Genomic DNA, 14412 nt, shown 5'->3' on the forward strand with positions numbered 1-14412 from the left:
TGAATGGTGTTGGGCTACTCATCTGGGGCTAGGGGGGCTATTCGCTGGGCCCCTTGCTGTGGTGGGGGGCTATTCTTCTGGCCGGGTTGGAGCTTGCACTCTGTGCTCTTGTTATCCCCTATTCTTTGGGGCTCCTGTGGGGATCCTGCTGACCCTGGTCTGGGTGGCAGATGTTATTGCCCAGCGGGCGGATTCCATCTATCTGATATACTGTACGGGTGTCGGGGGGGGGGGGGGGGGGGGGGGGTTCTGGCTACTGCTGCTGCTTCGGTGGGGGTCTTGTTAATGACCAGGGAATCTCCCACTTTTTACATTCCATCATCCACTTCAGCAGAACACTTGAGCACAGGTCCTATCTCACCTTTGCACAATAGTATTTGTTACTGAATGAAATACTTTACATGTGTGAACATGTTGACAGGATTGTATGTGAAGATTTTTGGAGCCAACAGGTATGTTTGCAACACTTGAATATGTCTGTGGACAGGCCCCGCCCCTTTTTGACTAACATTTACACCAGACAGTAATGATGATGAACTTCCATCAACTTGATGCTTGTTGCATCATGAGTCTACCCCCTTTATGTAATCATTCTTCAATTTCCTTAACCCCCATTTTTCCCCTTTCTTTTGTGTCCTTTCCCCTCTCTCAATCCCTGTCTCTTCTTTTTCTTACCCATCTGGTCCAGGGAATTTAAATAAAGTGTGACCTAAATCACAAAAGGGGTTTATTCAAATATACACCTCATGTGTCAGAAGACTGTTGTAACAGTAAAATGTGTCCAACACAACATCAACACCATCAAGGTGTAGGATCGACTACCCTCCCCCCCTCCATCCCCCCCTGACCTCAACCTATTGAGAACCTTTGGAGCATCCTCTGTAAGGGAACATCTGTAAGGGTGGGAGGCAGTTCACATCCAGACAAGAACTATGGGAGGCTATTCTGACAAATGCACGCAGAAACTCTCCAAAAACTCACAAGTTCAGTGGATGAAAGAATTAATTGAAAAGCTGCTAAAAAAAAGGGGTCCTATTTGTTTAAATGGAACTTGACCTAATAATAAAGGATTGGATTTATCTGCGCTTTTCCAAATGCTCAAAGTTCTTTAAATGTGTTCATTATTCATTCATACTTGGTGATGGTAGCTACTGATGTAGCCACAGTTGCCCTGGGGCAGACTGGCAGAGGCGTAGCTGCCAGTTCCCGCCTCTGACCGTCACCGGGACGTTCATACACATTCACACACCAGTGGAAGCGTCTTGCCGAAGGACACAATGACAGCGGACTGGGGGGAGCGGGGATCGAACCGCCGATCCTTCGGTCATTGGTGACCCACCTGAACCACTGCCAATGTTTTTGTTGGAATAACTTTAGATTTCAGTAAATATGACCTCCTAAAGTAGCAAATTCAACAAAGGACCATTTTCAGTTCTTTAGAATCTATCAAATGTTGTGGAACTCTGTTGTGCGTATAATGTGGAACAGTGAGTTTCAATGGTTTTATTTTTGAGGAGGATTGTTCAATAACATTTAACCCTTGTGGTATCCTGTAGGCACTTTACCATTGGGAGTTGGGTCATCTAGACCCACTAGACAGAGCTCTGAACCTTTTTTTTTCAATGATTTGTGATCTTCACTGGTGTCCATGGATTACATGAAATCTTTCCACCTTTATCCACCTTTGTCATGGTAGGGAGAACACGTCAAAGTAAGAGTGGGGTCATCTATGAAATTTATGAAATTTAATTTATGAAATTTCCCCATTGTGGGATTAATAAAGTCATCTATCTATAAAGTCATCTATCTATAAAGTCATCTATCTATCTAGGATGGCACAAGGGTTAATATATTTCTCTAATGGTTAGTGACTTGTGAATTATGCTGACTGTCATTTCCATCATGGATTTAGAAATATCATGGATAAATATTATTTGCAAAATAATCTGGAATGTGCTTTAGTGAGGAACCTCGTCTAAAAGAAAAAGGGCTAACTAAACAAACTTTTAGTGTTTCACACGTCTGAATTTTGAGAGCCACTTGTTTCTGAACACGTCGGGCTTGTGCTTCTGTGCTCCTTGGCAGGTGTGCAGCGTATTAGCGAGCATGTCTTCTTCATCGTGGAGTTGCGTGGCGGTCCACTGGCCACATGTGAGTCCAGCAGCGGCTTCTGATCCAGCTGGATGGAGTTGCAACAAATCTTGCCTCAGTGAGATGCACATAACAACAGCAGATGTCTGAATTTACTGATATCTCTGCCGGCTCTGATTCTTTGACTTTTAAACAGAATCAGGCACTCAGCTGTTTGATGGGATTGAATTATTCATGGAACTTGTTAGTGAGAGCTCCAGCGTGTTTAAGCAGAAGCTAAATGAGATGATTAGACATGGAAGCACTGCAGTTTTTAAAAAGCGTACACACTCTTGAGAGGAGATGGTCCTTCCGGTGTGGCTGTCAGCGATACAACAGGCTCACTGTTCATGTGTGCGTGCTGAGTAGGTGTTCCTGCATGATTAGCTGCAGCTGTCACTTGCATGTGAAAACAGAGACACCTCCTGGCCTTTCTCATCGAGGAGTTTCACATTCTCTTTCATATCTGAAAATCAAATCTGTAACCTCTCAACCTCATACACCCAAAACTCCATCTGCACCACCCACTCTATGTGCTGGTGCCAGACGCCCTGTCCTCACTAACACAAACCACATGGCTCTGGAGAGCTCCAACATGCTGCATGCCTCCAGCTGCCCTTACCGAGTCCTCGTGTAGTGCAGGAGAGCAGCCCCCTCCCTCTGAAAGCCTCCAAACTAACATCCAAGCTCTTCAAATCAACCCTGCGACCCCCTCCCTGCCCCTCCCTCTGCTCTGTACCTCATCTTTTTTCTGGGTGTTTAATCTCTCCAGCAGGCTCCAGGAGAGCCAGGACAATGGTTCCAGTGTTCAGCTTCGGCTCAGTCGCTCTGCTGCTGCTATTAACACACTTTTAAATGCTCTTTTCAAACATTTGTACTTCAAATGACATGAAAATCACGCACTGGGCTCCGTGCTTCTGGTGTTTTTCACTGCAGAGAAATGTCTCTCCTGCCCGCTGTTGAGGTGACAGCCACAGGGCCAGCAGCAGGGAACAGTGGAGGCGGGGAACACCGCAAACTGCTGCAGCTCCTGCAGACAGCTGGAAACTGCAGACCTGCTTGTGTCTGAAGTTTAGATGCAGACACAGAGTGACACCTCAAGGTTTGACAGCATTTCAGAAACCCTGTAGAAATTCATCATTTCTAAAAACCCACTCAAAGCAACCCAAACGGTTTTCTAAAGAAGGTTTTTTTGTGTTCTCTGGGGTGTGTGGTTCCTTCTACCCTAAATCAAAAGAACAACCTGAGCACAGCGAACACCAGCCTCTGCACAGCTGGAAGGTCATCAGTCTTTCACAGATAAGCGAGTTCAGTCCCTCCAGCTGTCACTGCTGTAACCAGGTGTCCTCATTTGGGCCCCTGAGCTCCTCAGCATAAATTAATGTGAGGTTTTGGTGCTTTTTCATGCATTGCTGCGGCACGCCGGCTCCTTCCCAGAACCTCGCTGCAACTCCACGACAACACGTGCTTTTCCGGAATTTTTCCCCAGTCAGCTGTAAAGCAGCAGGCTGGGTCCTGCTACAGATTAGCCACGCTTCGTCCAGGAAACTCTCAGGAGGGCGTCCTGATAGTTTGGTATGGACACCCTCATTTTCATCGTCTACTCTCTTGCTTGCATCACTAAACTTCTTCACCCTGACATCCATGTGAGCCCAACCTGTTCTTCACAACACACCACATCAGGGAGGATTACACAGCCAGAGGAGAGGAGCAAATGTTCATCTGCCCAAAAGCAGGAGGTCACAGTGGGGGTCAGTGTGGGTCTGTAAATTGTTTGCTGTGCCTAATGACTGTTGAGCAGCCTCCATGGATCACACACGTGTCCCGGTCCCACCAAAGCCCGACTCTCTGGTTGCCTAGTGGCATTTTGTTTCAATCTTCAGAAACCAAAGGCCCTCTTTAATAGCTGCGTTTCAATTGACTGTCAAATTGCACATGTTTGATATGCCATCATAAATTTGCCTAATGGAAACATGAACATTTTAAAAAAAACCTTTATTGAAAAAAGGTCTTTGCGCTTGGAGGAGGGGGTTTTTGAGGAGTATCCACATAGACAGATATCTCCATTGGGCATTGGGAAAACTTTCTTCAAATTAAATCAGTCACGTGACCAACAGCCGGATGGTGATGCGCTTCTTGGAAGGAACTGGCTGCCTTGGGCGCTGCACAGCGGGCGCCACCAGACGTCACACAGCATCACACAGATCATACAGTATAAAGTTGAGCGCGTCGTGTGGAATTGTTGGATCCACAGCTCCTCTGTAAAAATCACCAACCATCATTTCCCAAAATGGCTTCATCCCTAGCCCCTCCCACATAAAAGGAGCTCGCCGCTCCACCGCCTGAAGAAGACGCCGACGTCTCCTTTGACAGATGATGATGAGCACTAGAAGCAGAAATGTGAATGTATCTGCTGTCAATCAAAATATTGTTCACATCCGTCACCGTGTTTCGAATGACTTGGCGTGACTTAGTTTGTGTTTATTCACATAAGTATGATTTCATGGAAACAGTGTAACTGTGTTTTTGCGCACATGTTTAATGGAAACACACCTTGTGAGTTCTGTGCTTTCCAGAATAACTGGAGTTTATATTCTCTTTTCTTTGGTACAAGACGTTTAGGGCTGTAAAAGTTTGGCTTAAAGGATCGTTTTGAATCTACTTATAGTCATGATTTGTGCCACGCCTTGTATTGTCTCTTTTAATAAACGATTCAAGAAGCATGAAAGGATAAACTTGCTTTGATCCAACTGCCAACAAGCAACAAGAGGAGCGTTTGGAAGAGCCTGTGAGGCTTTGGTGTTTGGGCCAAAATGTGCTGCCTTCTTCATGTGACAGATTTGTAATAAAAAGAGAAAAACAACAAAAAGCAAAAACATGTTTGACCTAAACGTGACTCCAGCTGAAGAGCTGCTATTCAGATATTCAGGTCAGGTTTGACGGAAAACTTTTCCAGTTTGGATCTCTCCCACTTCCATGACAGAAAAACAAGCAGTGGGGGTCCATACTTGAGCTTTTACACACTTTCAGCAAATCTACAAGAGAGTCAACAACCTCAGATCCCTTTTTTATCCGCAGCGACATCTGGCCATGCGTGCACCGTCCAGGCAGCATGTGAGGGGTTACAGCTGCAATCGTTTTCTCTGGCTTGGCCTGGACCCAGAGGCTTAATAAAGGGAATTAATGGAGTGTACTATCTGTCAGATTCCTAAACACAGCTGGAGCGGATGTCCACAGCCCCCAAGCAGCCCAGAAACGTACTATCCTACTTGAATAACAAGCCCTGCCCTGCCCTGCCCCCCCCCCCCTCACATTACCCCCAGAGTGCTGACTGTGTGAAAGAGCCCCAGCTGATTGTGAACGCTGTTTATGTATCATCACTAACTGAAATTACACAACGTGGGATAACAAACGGGGGGGAAGGGAACTTTCTGGTCACGCATGAGAGCAGCTGCTGCTGCGGCGTATGGGGATCCACATGATCTATGGAGAAGCGTCTGCCTAATATTACCCAGCATGTGCTCACAGGCACGCGCTGCTCCTGCAGCACTTAACACATGCCCCCCCCCCCCCCCCCCCCTTCAAGGACAATGCCATATAAAACCTCCACACACTTGGGTCCACCCCGTCAGTTTAAGACTTCACATGCTTTTTGACGTGCTAAGAGGACGGAGAAGTATGCACGTCTTTAAAGTAACATGAGAAGTCTATTACACTCCTGAGGTTTTTACTGGAATACTTTGATCAGAAATAAGAAAGGCGTTTAAGCTCAGGCTGAAGGGACTGGTCATCATTTTTACAATTTCCCTTGAGAGCTCAGAGTTTGCTCTTGTTTCAAGCAAACTGCAACCTTGAAGAGCAGAGTTGAGTTGGAAGGGAAAACGAGAGACTCAGCATGTTGAAAGCTGACGGAAACTGCAAGCCCGGGAACTGAAAATCTTTGTTGGCTGGCAGTGAAACTTGTGAGTTTGCATTCCCATGAAGCATTGCTGCATGGCAGCTGGTGGCAGACATCCCTCAGCCAGGACTGTTCAGCTGTCTGTTAAAGCAGATTGTTGTTGTTTTTTGTTGCAAGCACTAAAGAAGCCTCTCAGAATGGATCTCATTCACCGAACCACTTTGTTAACCTGCAGCGGTCATCCGACACACAAACCAGCCAGCGTGCCGCCTCAACTCAGCCGGGATATCCTTGTTTTCCGGTTCTAAACATCTGTCCGTCCCACAGCAGAGAGGAAAACAGCAGTTTGAACTGTGGAGACATTTTAGCGCCGTCTGTCAAAGTGACTCTTCTGGCCTTTAAGCACTCCAAAGGACCTTAGTTTCCATGTATCTTTGGTTCTCTAACAGCTCAACACAGAAAAATCAACACAACCCTCAAGTGCTTGCAATGAAGATGTCATTTTCTGAGACAACATGACAAAGACAGAAAACAGGCAGCTGTGGCTCAGCTTCAAGGGAGGAACCAGCTGCATCAACGCTCATTTACTCTGATGTTTGGCGTTTACTCTTGTGAGTATGAGGAAAATGAAAAACTTCCAAAGAGCTGGATGAGCTTCGTGTGTTTATTGACTGTTTGAATAGATAAAACCTTGATCCATTTGATAGTTTGTTGAGCTTTGAGGGTTTTTTCATGATGGCAGCTGCATGTTTGTGTGGAATGGCTGAGCACGCATGACTTGGACGTCATGTACACAGTTACATAAAAACACACATCGGTTGTGTTCAGTACAATGATTGAAAAGATTATTTTAGTCCCTGATCCAGAGGAATCAAAACAAACTCCTTCTGTCCTGCTCTGATGGGATGTTTTTAACGTGAACTGAGATGTGTTGGAAAGTCTTGTTGTTTCGCTGTTCTTTATATCCTTCAATAATGGCTTTTCTATTTGTTATTGTCTGGCAGACGGATTTGGTTCAACACTCAGGGAGCAGCTGAGTGTTCAAGAAAATGTCTTATGCAAGCATTTTAAACTAAAAGAGCACAAAGAGAATCATGTGATAAGAATGCACAAAAAAGAACTTTATGTATACAGTGATCCCTTGCTATATCACGGTTTACTTTTCACGGTTTCGCTACTTCACGGATTTGGATTGTGCATTGTGTTCTGCATTCTGATTGGCTAAAAAGTCACACAGCGAATAGCTCAAGAATGGGACCCTTTGATGAGCCGTTCATTACAGTTCTCCAACATAATCGATGGGGGCATGTCGGTGTATAAGGATCTTATAGCAAAGAAGAAAAAAGAGCGACAACAACTGCCTATCACTATGTTCCTCTCCCGAACAAACACACCTGCAGCTGCACCGCGGGCTTCAGAAGGAAAAAACGCTGCAGAGGATGCAGCGGCTCAGTATGAAGAGCAGTGAAAAAGAAGACCGGAGTCACTATCTGTCCCACTGTACTTTTTTATTTTTTTCATAATCATTTTAAATTTTCTTCCGTTTAATCCACTCGGGTCGCGGTGGGCGGGGCTAATCTCCGCAATTTAAAGCCTTCTGTTCTTATCGATGATTGAAATTATTATTTGACAGCACACTACAGAAGTTATTTGTTGAAAAAACGTTTCTAAAGTACTTTTATTTGTTAAAAAAACAATTGACTTAGCCTGTTAAATGGTTTGTTCTTTCTTTTCAATGTATAATAGTGAATTTCATTGTATAATAATTGTAAAAAAAATAAAGGTTTCTACTTCACGGATTTTGCTTATCACGGGTTCTATTTGGAACGTAACCCCCGCGATAATCAAGGGATCACTGTACACCTTTGTGTGTCAAAGTAAAAAAATATTCCATTATCCTTCACGTCCCCCCCCCCCCCCCCCCCCCACAAAATAGACAGTATTCCCTGATTTGTACTTATAAACTAAAATATGACCTTATAGAGCATTTTCCCTGTTTTCCTGATTATTGCCCCTTTTTCAAAGGCTTATCTTGCTAAAGAAAAAAACCCAAGAAGAGCTGTATTTTGTTTACAGTAGCCAATACTACACACTCAGGCAGTTTTTGCAGTGAATGCTTGACTGTGGCTGACCTCCTTGATCTTGTCGGTAAACAGAAGTATATCAGTTCAGCGGCTCAAACTCCTATGAGGGGTGCAATTACTTTCCCCAACACAGCGCAGAAATGTTAAGGAGGAGAAAAGAGTTTAGAAATACATGCATGAATAATAACAAAGTGTTGCTCCCCCACATTTACATTGTTGTTTATTTTGAAAAGTCCTCATTTCCTGTTTAACCTTGTTGAACTGACTGCAGTGTGCATCAACAGCACTTTCCCTCCAGTTGACTTTTTCCTGGGATTCCAAGGAACTTTTGTCATAGCGAGCATGAACTGGGACAGCACATCCTAAACAGACACTGAGAATGCAAATAAACATCTGTTTGACCTTGGGTTGAGAATGGGCTGCTGCCCTGAGGCGCCCCTACCCTCTGTTTGTCACCACTGCATTTGATTGGCAGCTGGTCCAGCTGGCTGGAAGACGGCTGCTCCCCAACAGTCCTGCTCTCCTCCATCTCACAGATCTCTGAGCTGGCACCTGGGATGGGCGAACAGATCAGACCAAAGCGTCTTAACACAAATGAGTTCTCGTGTAGCGTGGATGCATACCTGCCAGGGCCTCCTCTCCTCCAGCCAGGTTGCTCGTGATGATCTGGCGGATGCGAGTGAAGATGGGTATTGCTGTGCCTCCAGCCTCTCCTTCATCCACTTGGACTGTCAGACTTCTTTCTCCTGAGATGTCCTCGGGGTGAAGAAGAGATTCCTCCAGCTTCTACAATCCAAGCATCCCACAATTCAGACAAACCAAAGAAATCTCACACAGAATATGAACAGAGAGTTTTTGATTCCTGTCTCTCTCTATATATATATTATTGTTGCAAACTATTCTGTGTGGTAGAATAGGCTCTCCACCCTAGCCAGCAAGGCCAGGTGGGTTCCATATGGTTTAAAAGTGGGCAGTTCTCTGGTGGCCCCACATGTGTTTGCCCACACTGGCTAAATGTAAGCTTGGGCTTCCATAGTTACCAGCTCAGTGGCCTTGTGGTGTCCTGCAAGGATGCGAGTCAAATCCAGGCCAAGTAATAACAAAGACCAGCCTCCCTGCTTGACACTCAGCATTACAGGGTTGGATTGGGGAGTTAATCCACCAAATGGTTCCTGACTGCGGCTGTGTTTGCAGCCCACCAATAATCAACCTCAAAGCGGTATTTTGATCCATTCACATATTTCTGAGTATTCCTCTAAAAACCTGCTCTCTAAGCAGAAACCCCTGCTGATCCATGTAAACGAGTGGGTTCTCACATTGTGATGTCACAAAGTGAGGAACAGCCCCTTCCAGGAAGAGTCTGCGCTGCCAGCATAGCCCCCACGCTAACACACACACACATTCTCCACGGAGCTAGCGGCTTAACACTTTCCTTTATATGCACTACATGCACATTAATCTTTGCAAAAGTTTAGTGTTGTTTGTTTTGGAGAGTCAAACACAGACATGCAGCTGAATCCGACTCTGGGAGCCTCAGAGATCAAGTCGTCTTACTTCCAGGTAGCAAAATGAGCTGTAAAAATAACTCATATTTCCTTAAAAAATCGTTCTTTAGTGTGCCAAATATATGATCATATATATGAATATACTCTGATAGGCTTAAGAAAAGCATGACGTAGGCTCTTTAACTTAAAGTTTTTTAAGTCTACATCTTGTCAGCGAACATAATTAGTCTTGAAGGGACAGATTAAAGCCCAAAACATTTTCAAAAAAGGTCATTTAAAGTTAGTTTAAAAGCAAATCTAATTCATTTGACGCAATTAAAAATGTTTTCTTTTCAACATCTGTGTTCTCTGAGCGTTTCTTTCCTGCTGAGGCCTTTGCTGCATGTTTGTGTCCAGGTCTCTGGACTCCCTCCTGAAGCCTGAACCTCAGCGGTCGAAACCTTCTCATGGTCCCTCAAACTCAGGAGCAACTTTCTACAACAAGTGAACATCATGAGAACTTTTCTTGTTTTTCTCCATTTAGCATCCTCCTGGACTATTTCTTCATCCTTCCATAGTTCAGAGGACTGTGACTTTAAAGATGAAGTTCAGAGTAAAAACCAACCAAACTAACCTGAATCACAGCCTCCAGGCCCGGCGAGCGCCGCTCCTCTTCACAGCTCATTACTAAACTAACAAGGATCCAGGTCCCACAATAACGTTCAAAGCTCCACAGCGCTGTGCCAATAAAGTTAGCAGAGTTCCTTCTAACAACAGGAAGTAGCTCAAAAACACAAAACGGAAAAGAAAATAAACCCTGGAAGAAATGTAAGTATGTTTGATACTTTTCAAACCTAAGAAAGTTTGGAAAGCACAACGGCCGTGTCAAATCCTTGAGTTCCGCCACGTTGCCATGGAAACCGAGTGCCTCCACAACGTTGCCCGGGTAACAGAGGGGTGGTTTAGACGTTCCCACAGTGAAAGAAACTGCTGGATTCCAGAGGGTTAATGATCACACCGCTGCCTCGGGGGAGAAACTTACACTTTTATTTCACTTTATTTACAATCACAGCCCTAACGCAAACGTTTACACAACACGACCATTTCACCGAAAGGGATTCACACGCCCACAGGAAAGAGCTCCCTCCACTGAGACGGATCCAGGAAGATGGTGCAGACGCCACTGTAGAACCAAAGCCTGGGCAGAAAGCACTCCACATCCCAAGTGTTGGATGCTCGGTTGTAGACTTCCACTTCTACACCATAGTCCCCTTCCATTCCTTTCCAGTGGCCCCCAGTGACAAACAGCTTTCCGCTCAAGGTTACCAGGCCGCCGTTCTCGTGCAGCGTGTGAACCTGCTGGACCTGAAAGCCACACAGAAGCTGTCACACGGGAAGAAGTACCCATTTTTCTGCAAATAGCAAATCCTTAGCTGACCTTCTGCCATATGTTGGCCTCTGGATCATATGAGTAGACTTTCTTTGTGTTGTCAGCCACCAGATATATAGTTCCATCCATGCAGGTCGCGCGGGGAGAAGACAGGTATTTAGGGATAAAGGAGGACCAAACACTGATCCAGCTATCTGTAAAACCCAGAAATGATAAAACTTTTCAGTTCCATTTTAAGGCAGTTTTTAAATACCTAGTATTAACCAAAGATAAAGCTATATTATAATAATTGAGTAAACACATAAAGATGGAAACTACACATATACGTAATGTAGTATCTTTTTGCCTTAGCTTCCTGTTTTATTTTGAAAGGTTTTTTTGTTTATGCTCTTTCTGGCCTCATTCTTGTTGACGTTTTAGATTTTGCTGCTATAATGTTGCTAACTATTCCATTCCCTTGTTTGTCCCTCTGGTTTCTGATCCCACAGCTGCATCCTGGAGCCCGTCTTTGGGTCCTTCTCCAGCCCATGCACCCTGAAAACTCTCAGCCACTGAGACTTTTGGATCGCCACGGTACAGTTTTAAACAATACCTCTTTTTAATCAAAGTTCCTACACGCATTTTCATCACAGTTCTTTCTTGTTTTAAGGACATTATCAGTCAGCAGGAAGAAACGGCTCAGACATCCATCCTCACCAATGACGGGGTTGTAGCACTGCATGGTCAGTGCGTTGAACTTCACGGCACACGATCCGATGACGTACAGCTTCCCGTGGCAGGCTGTCGCCGTAAAGTTAGTTACATATTTCAAGGCCGGACACGTTAAGGTCCAAGTGTTGTTGTAAGGATCATAATGCTCAACCTCAACTCGCTCCGATGTTGTTCCTGAAGAGAACAAATACCCAGAATTCACGAGAAGACGTTGAGAACTGCATACATGTAGTGAGCACAGATTGGAGCTTTCTTACCTCCAATGACATAAATCTCTCCGTTGAGCGTGGCTGACGTGTGGTTTGTCCGAGGCCGCAGCATGGGCGCCACAGTGACCCACCTCCCCTCCTTCGTGACGTACTTCCAGGTCTCTGTGGTGGACCATGTGTTAGTGTTTGAACCCCGGGAGCCTCCTGTCAGACAAACAAAAACACTTCATGAGAATTCTAACATGGATTTCCTTCATCAGAAACTCAGCATTTCCCTCTTGCTTTTGAAGATTTTTTAGGATTTGGGAGGTTTACCCACCTGTAACGTACACATCGTTGTTCAAAGACACCAAAGAGTAACCCCATTTATCAGGATTGGGAAAGTTAGGCAGCTCGTGCCACTTTTCTGCAGAGAAGGATCATAAGTTTCATTCAGAGTCTGAGGTCAGCTACAAAGAAAAATGCATAAATGCCGTTCTGCTAACTGTGTTTATGAAGTTAATTCAAGTTGGAAACAGAATTCTGAGGACATTTAGGTGACTCTGAGGCAGAGGTCAGGCATTTCTTACTTGTTAAAGAAACTTGCCTCTTCTGACCAATCACATAATCAAATTTCAGAAATTCAGCAACCCCTTGCTTCATCGTGTAAAAAATCTCCAATTCCAACTAGCCAGGGCTGCGAGGACTCTGTTTCATGACGTCCAGACCATCATGTGACCACGACCAACATTTGAACAAAAGCCCAGAATCTGCCTAATCCACATCAGGTGTTTCCAGCAAACTCTGGCTAAACTAAACCAACAAAGCAGTTGTTAGAAAGTTCGTACTTGTCTTTGTATTGTAGAAGGCACAGTTGGCGGACATTAGTCTCTGAAGCCTTGGGTCTCTGTCTTCATCTTCATCTGACTCCTCCTCATTATCTGACTCATCCAGTGAGCGGCCACCCATCACAAACAGCACCTCCTGCAGGTTTGGTTGAGGACTCTGAGGGTTGTCCTGGTCAGAACACTCTGGGGCTAAATCCATTTTCTGAAAAAGGTGAAGAGGCTCTTTGAGTCTGGGAATGGCAGCAGGACAAAAGGCGAAGGCGTGTGTAACGTCACTAACCTGTCTGTGAATCCTCTCTACAAAGTCCCTGCAGCTGGTGCAGGCTTGAATCAGACTGTGCTTTAGCAGGTTGTCAGCCAGATAGTTTGGACCAAGCAAAGAGACGCGCGAAAAAGTGAGGAGTTCGGGTAGGTAGCAGAGTCGAGACTCCTTCCGGTGCCCAACCCATTTGAGGACGGCTTCCACACGAGTGCACTCTGACCGGACCTGAAGCCCTTCATCAGACAAGCAGGACACCAGCCTGTCTTTCTCCATTAACAGAAACTCCTCATCCTGTTGAACAGCTTCAAAATTCCCCAGTAGGAAAGCCCACGCTTTGGCCACCACCTCCGGACAGCCGTGGATCTCCCCGAACTCCAAGATCCCCAGGCAGTTGGTCGCGTCGATTTGGTGCTGCAGGTAGCGGCTGCACACGGTTCGAACCGTCTGGAACTGCAGCTGGCTGGAGGTGCGGATCAAGCCCTCCACATTGCTCTGGTTGATAGTCAGCTTCCCCGTGTAGGCAAACTCAAGCAAACAACCCAGAATATCAGGGTTGACATCATGAAGCTCCACGCGTGCAGCTATGCTCTCCACAAAGTCCCCTGAGAACATGGAGCGGAAATACATGCTGCAGAGAGCCAGGACTCCCCGATGACAAGGGAAATCCCTCCCGCCCGCACTCAGAGTCACATCTACAAGTTTGGGGTGAGAGCAAAGCGAGCGCAAGCCTTCCAGGATGCTTTGAGGATGGGAGGACAGGCAGAAGTCCAGGTCATCCACATTGCGCACCATGTTCAACCTTAGTGCGGAGTGAATGTTAGCAGCAGGCGTCAGCGCTTACCTAGAAGAGTGAAAGCAGAAAAAAAGAACGCCCATTTTCAAAGGTGACCCGTGCAAACGGCCATTGGAATTTGACTGGAAATAGGAAAACCATTTGATCACTATTTACAGAATCTTCACAGAGATGTTAATGAACAAAGTGGACAACAGATCCTGCTCTTTTCTTTCTGTCATGTGTATAAAGAAGGCCTTTTGTTGATGAGGGCCTCTCTCTTTTATCCTTTTTTCCTTTAACAACTTCCAAACACTGATAGAAATAGTAGGGTTTTATCGTTGTTTACATCCTGCAGCCAACAGCAGAGTCATTTCTTGTCATCAAGTGTTTAAATAGCACCAAAAGACCTGAAAATAAACCAAAAAAACTTACCACCACAGCCCAGCGCAGCCCCTGTGGCTCATCCCTCCAGTAAAAAACAGTAAAGGCCGACGGAAGCTGCAGCTTTCATCGACGTGAAGTAGGGAACAGCACGGCAAAATGTCTTTGCCGAGTCACCGAGGTGGACCGCCTGTCGCTCACTCAGCTATTTTTAGGTTGGGACAGTGACGCTGTTCTGAAGTCAGATTCCAAACAACAAGG

At 45.4% G+C, this 14412-nt stretch overlaps 2 protein-coding genes and 1 long non-coding RNA gene across 10 annotated transcripts in view; 1 reads left to right on the forward strand and 2 right to left on the reverse strand.

Moving 5' to 3' along the window:
* crocc2 (ciliary rootlet coiled-coil, rootletin family member 2) overlaps nt 1-10436 on the reverse strand; it is a 29426-nt gene extending 18990 nt beyond the window's left edge. For 5 of the 6 annotated variants that reach the window (XM_078945511.1, XM_078945513.1, XM_078945512.1 and 2 more), the window contains exons 1-3: nt 10231-10430; nt 8736-8898; nt 8555-8664 (exon numbers count right to left, since the gene is read on the reverse strand). In XM_078945511.1, the coding sequence (XP_078801637.1) occupies nt 8555-8664; nt 8736-8898; nt 10231-10281 (324 nt within the window). In that variant the 5' untranslated portion in view covers nt 10282-10430. Of the gene's footprint in view, nt 1-8554; nt 8665-8735; nt 8899-10230 lie in introns of all 6 variants that reach the window. The other variant, XM_078945514.1, reaches the window with a different exon arrangement.
* Nucleotides 6427-11986, forward strand: LOC110015052 (uncharacterized). 2 transcript variants are annotated; one of them, XR_002873134.2, is made up of 4 exons: nt 6504-6639; nt 10014-10424; nt 11475-11559; nt 11636-11986. It is a non-coding gene; the product is annotated as an uncharacterized LOC110015052 (long non-coding RNA). The 2 variants fall into 2 exon arrangements; XR_013655458.1 differs by lacking the exon at nt 10014-10424 and having other exon boundaries at nt 6427-6639.
* Nucleotides 10622-14355, reverse strand: klhl30 (kelch-like family member 30). Of its 2 annotated transcripts, none has more exons than XM_078945538.1 (8): nt 14203-14355; nt 13014-13910; nt 12734-12935; nt 12226-12312; nt 11955-12110; nt 11683-11871; nt 11035-11180; nt 10622-10961 (listed from the first exon to the last, which is right to left on the reverse strand). In XM_078945538.1, the coding sequence occupies exons 2-8, from the start codon at nt 13785-13787 to the stop codon at nt 10716-10718; spliced, it is 1800 nt and encodes a 599-aa protein (XP_078801664.1). In that variant the 5' UTR covers nt 13788-13910; nt 14203-14355; the 3' UTR covers nt 10622-10715. The 2 variants fall into 2 exon arrangements, with proteins under 2 accessions (XP_078801664.1, XP_011471996.1); XM_011473694.4 differs by having other exon boundaries at nt 13014-13836; nt 14203-14352.
* Nucleotides 14356-14412: the final 57 nt, after the last annotated feature.

This window comes from Oryzias latipes, chromosome 4 (genome assembly GCF_053564925.1).
Source record: "Oryzias latipes strain Hd-rR chromosome 4, Olatipes_Hd-rR_3.1".
Classification (NCBI taxonomy): domain Eukaryota; kingdom Metazoa; phylum Chordata; class Actinopteri; order Beloniformes; family Adrianichthyidae; genus Oryzias; species Oryzias latipes.

Bases quoted from the DNA above. Each gene is read 5' to 3' on its own strand.
- klhl30 (XM_078945538.1), bottom strand. From the start codon at position 13,787: ATGGTGCGCAATGTGGATGACCTGGACTTCTGCCTGTCCTCCCATCCT. The intron at 12,313-12,733 runs GTACGAACTTTC...CCTTCTCTGCAG, and splicing joins CTTCTACAATACAAAGACAA to AAAAGTGGCACGAGCTGCCT. The intron at 12,111-12,225 runs GTGGGTAAACCT...TTTGTCTGACAG, and splicing joins CAACGATGTGTACGTTACAG to GAGGCTCCCGGGGTTCAAAC.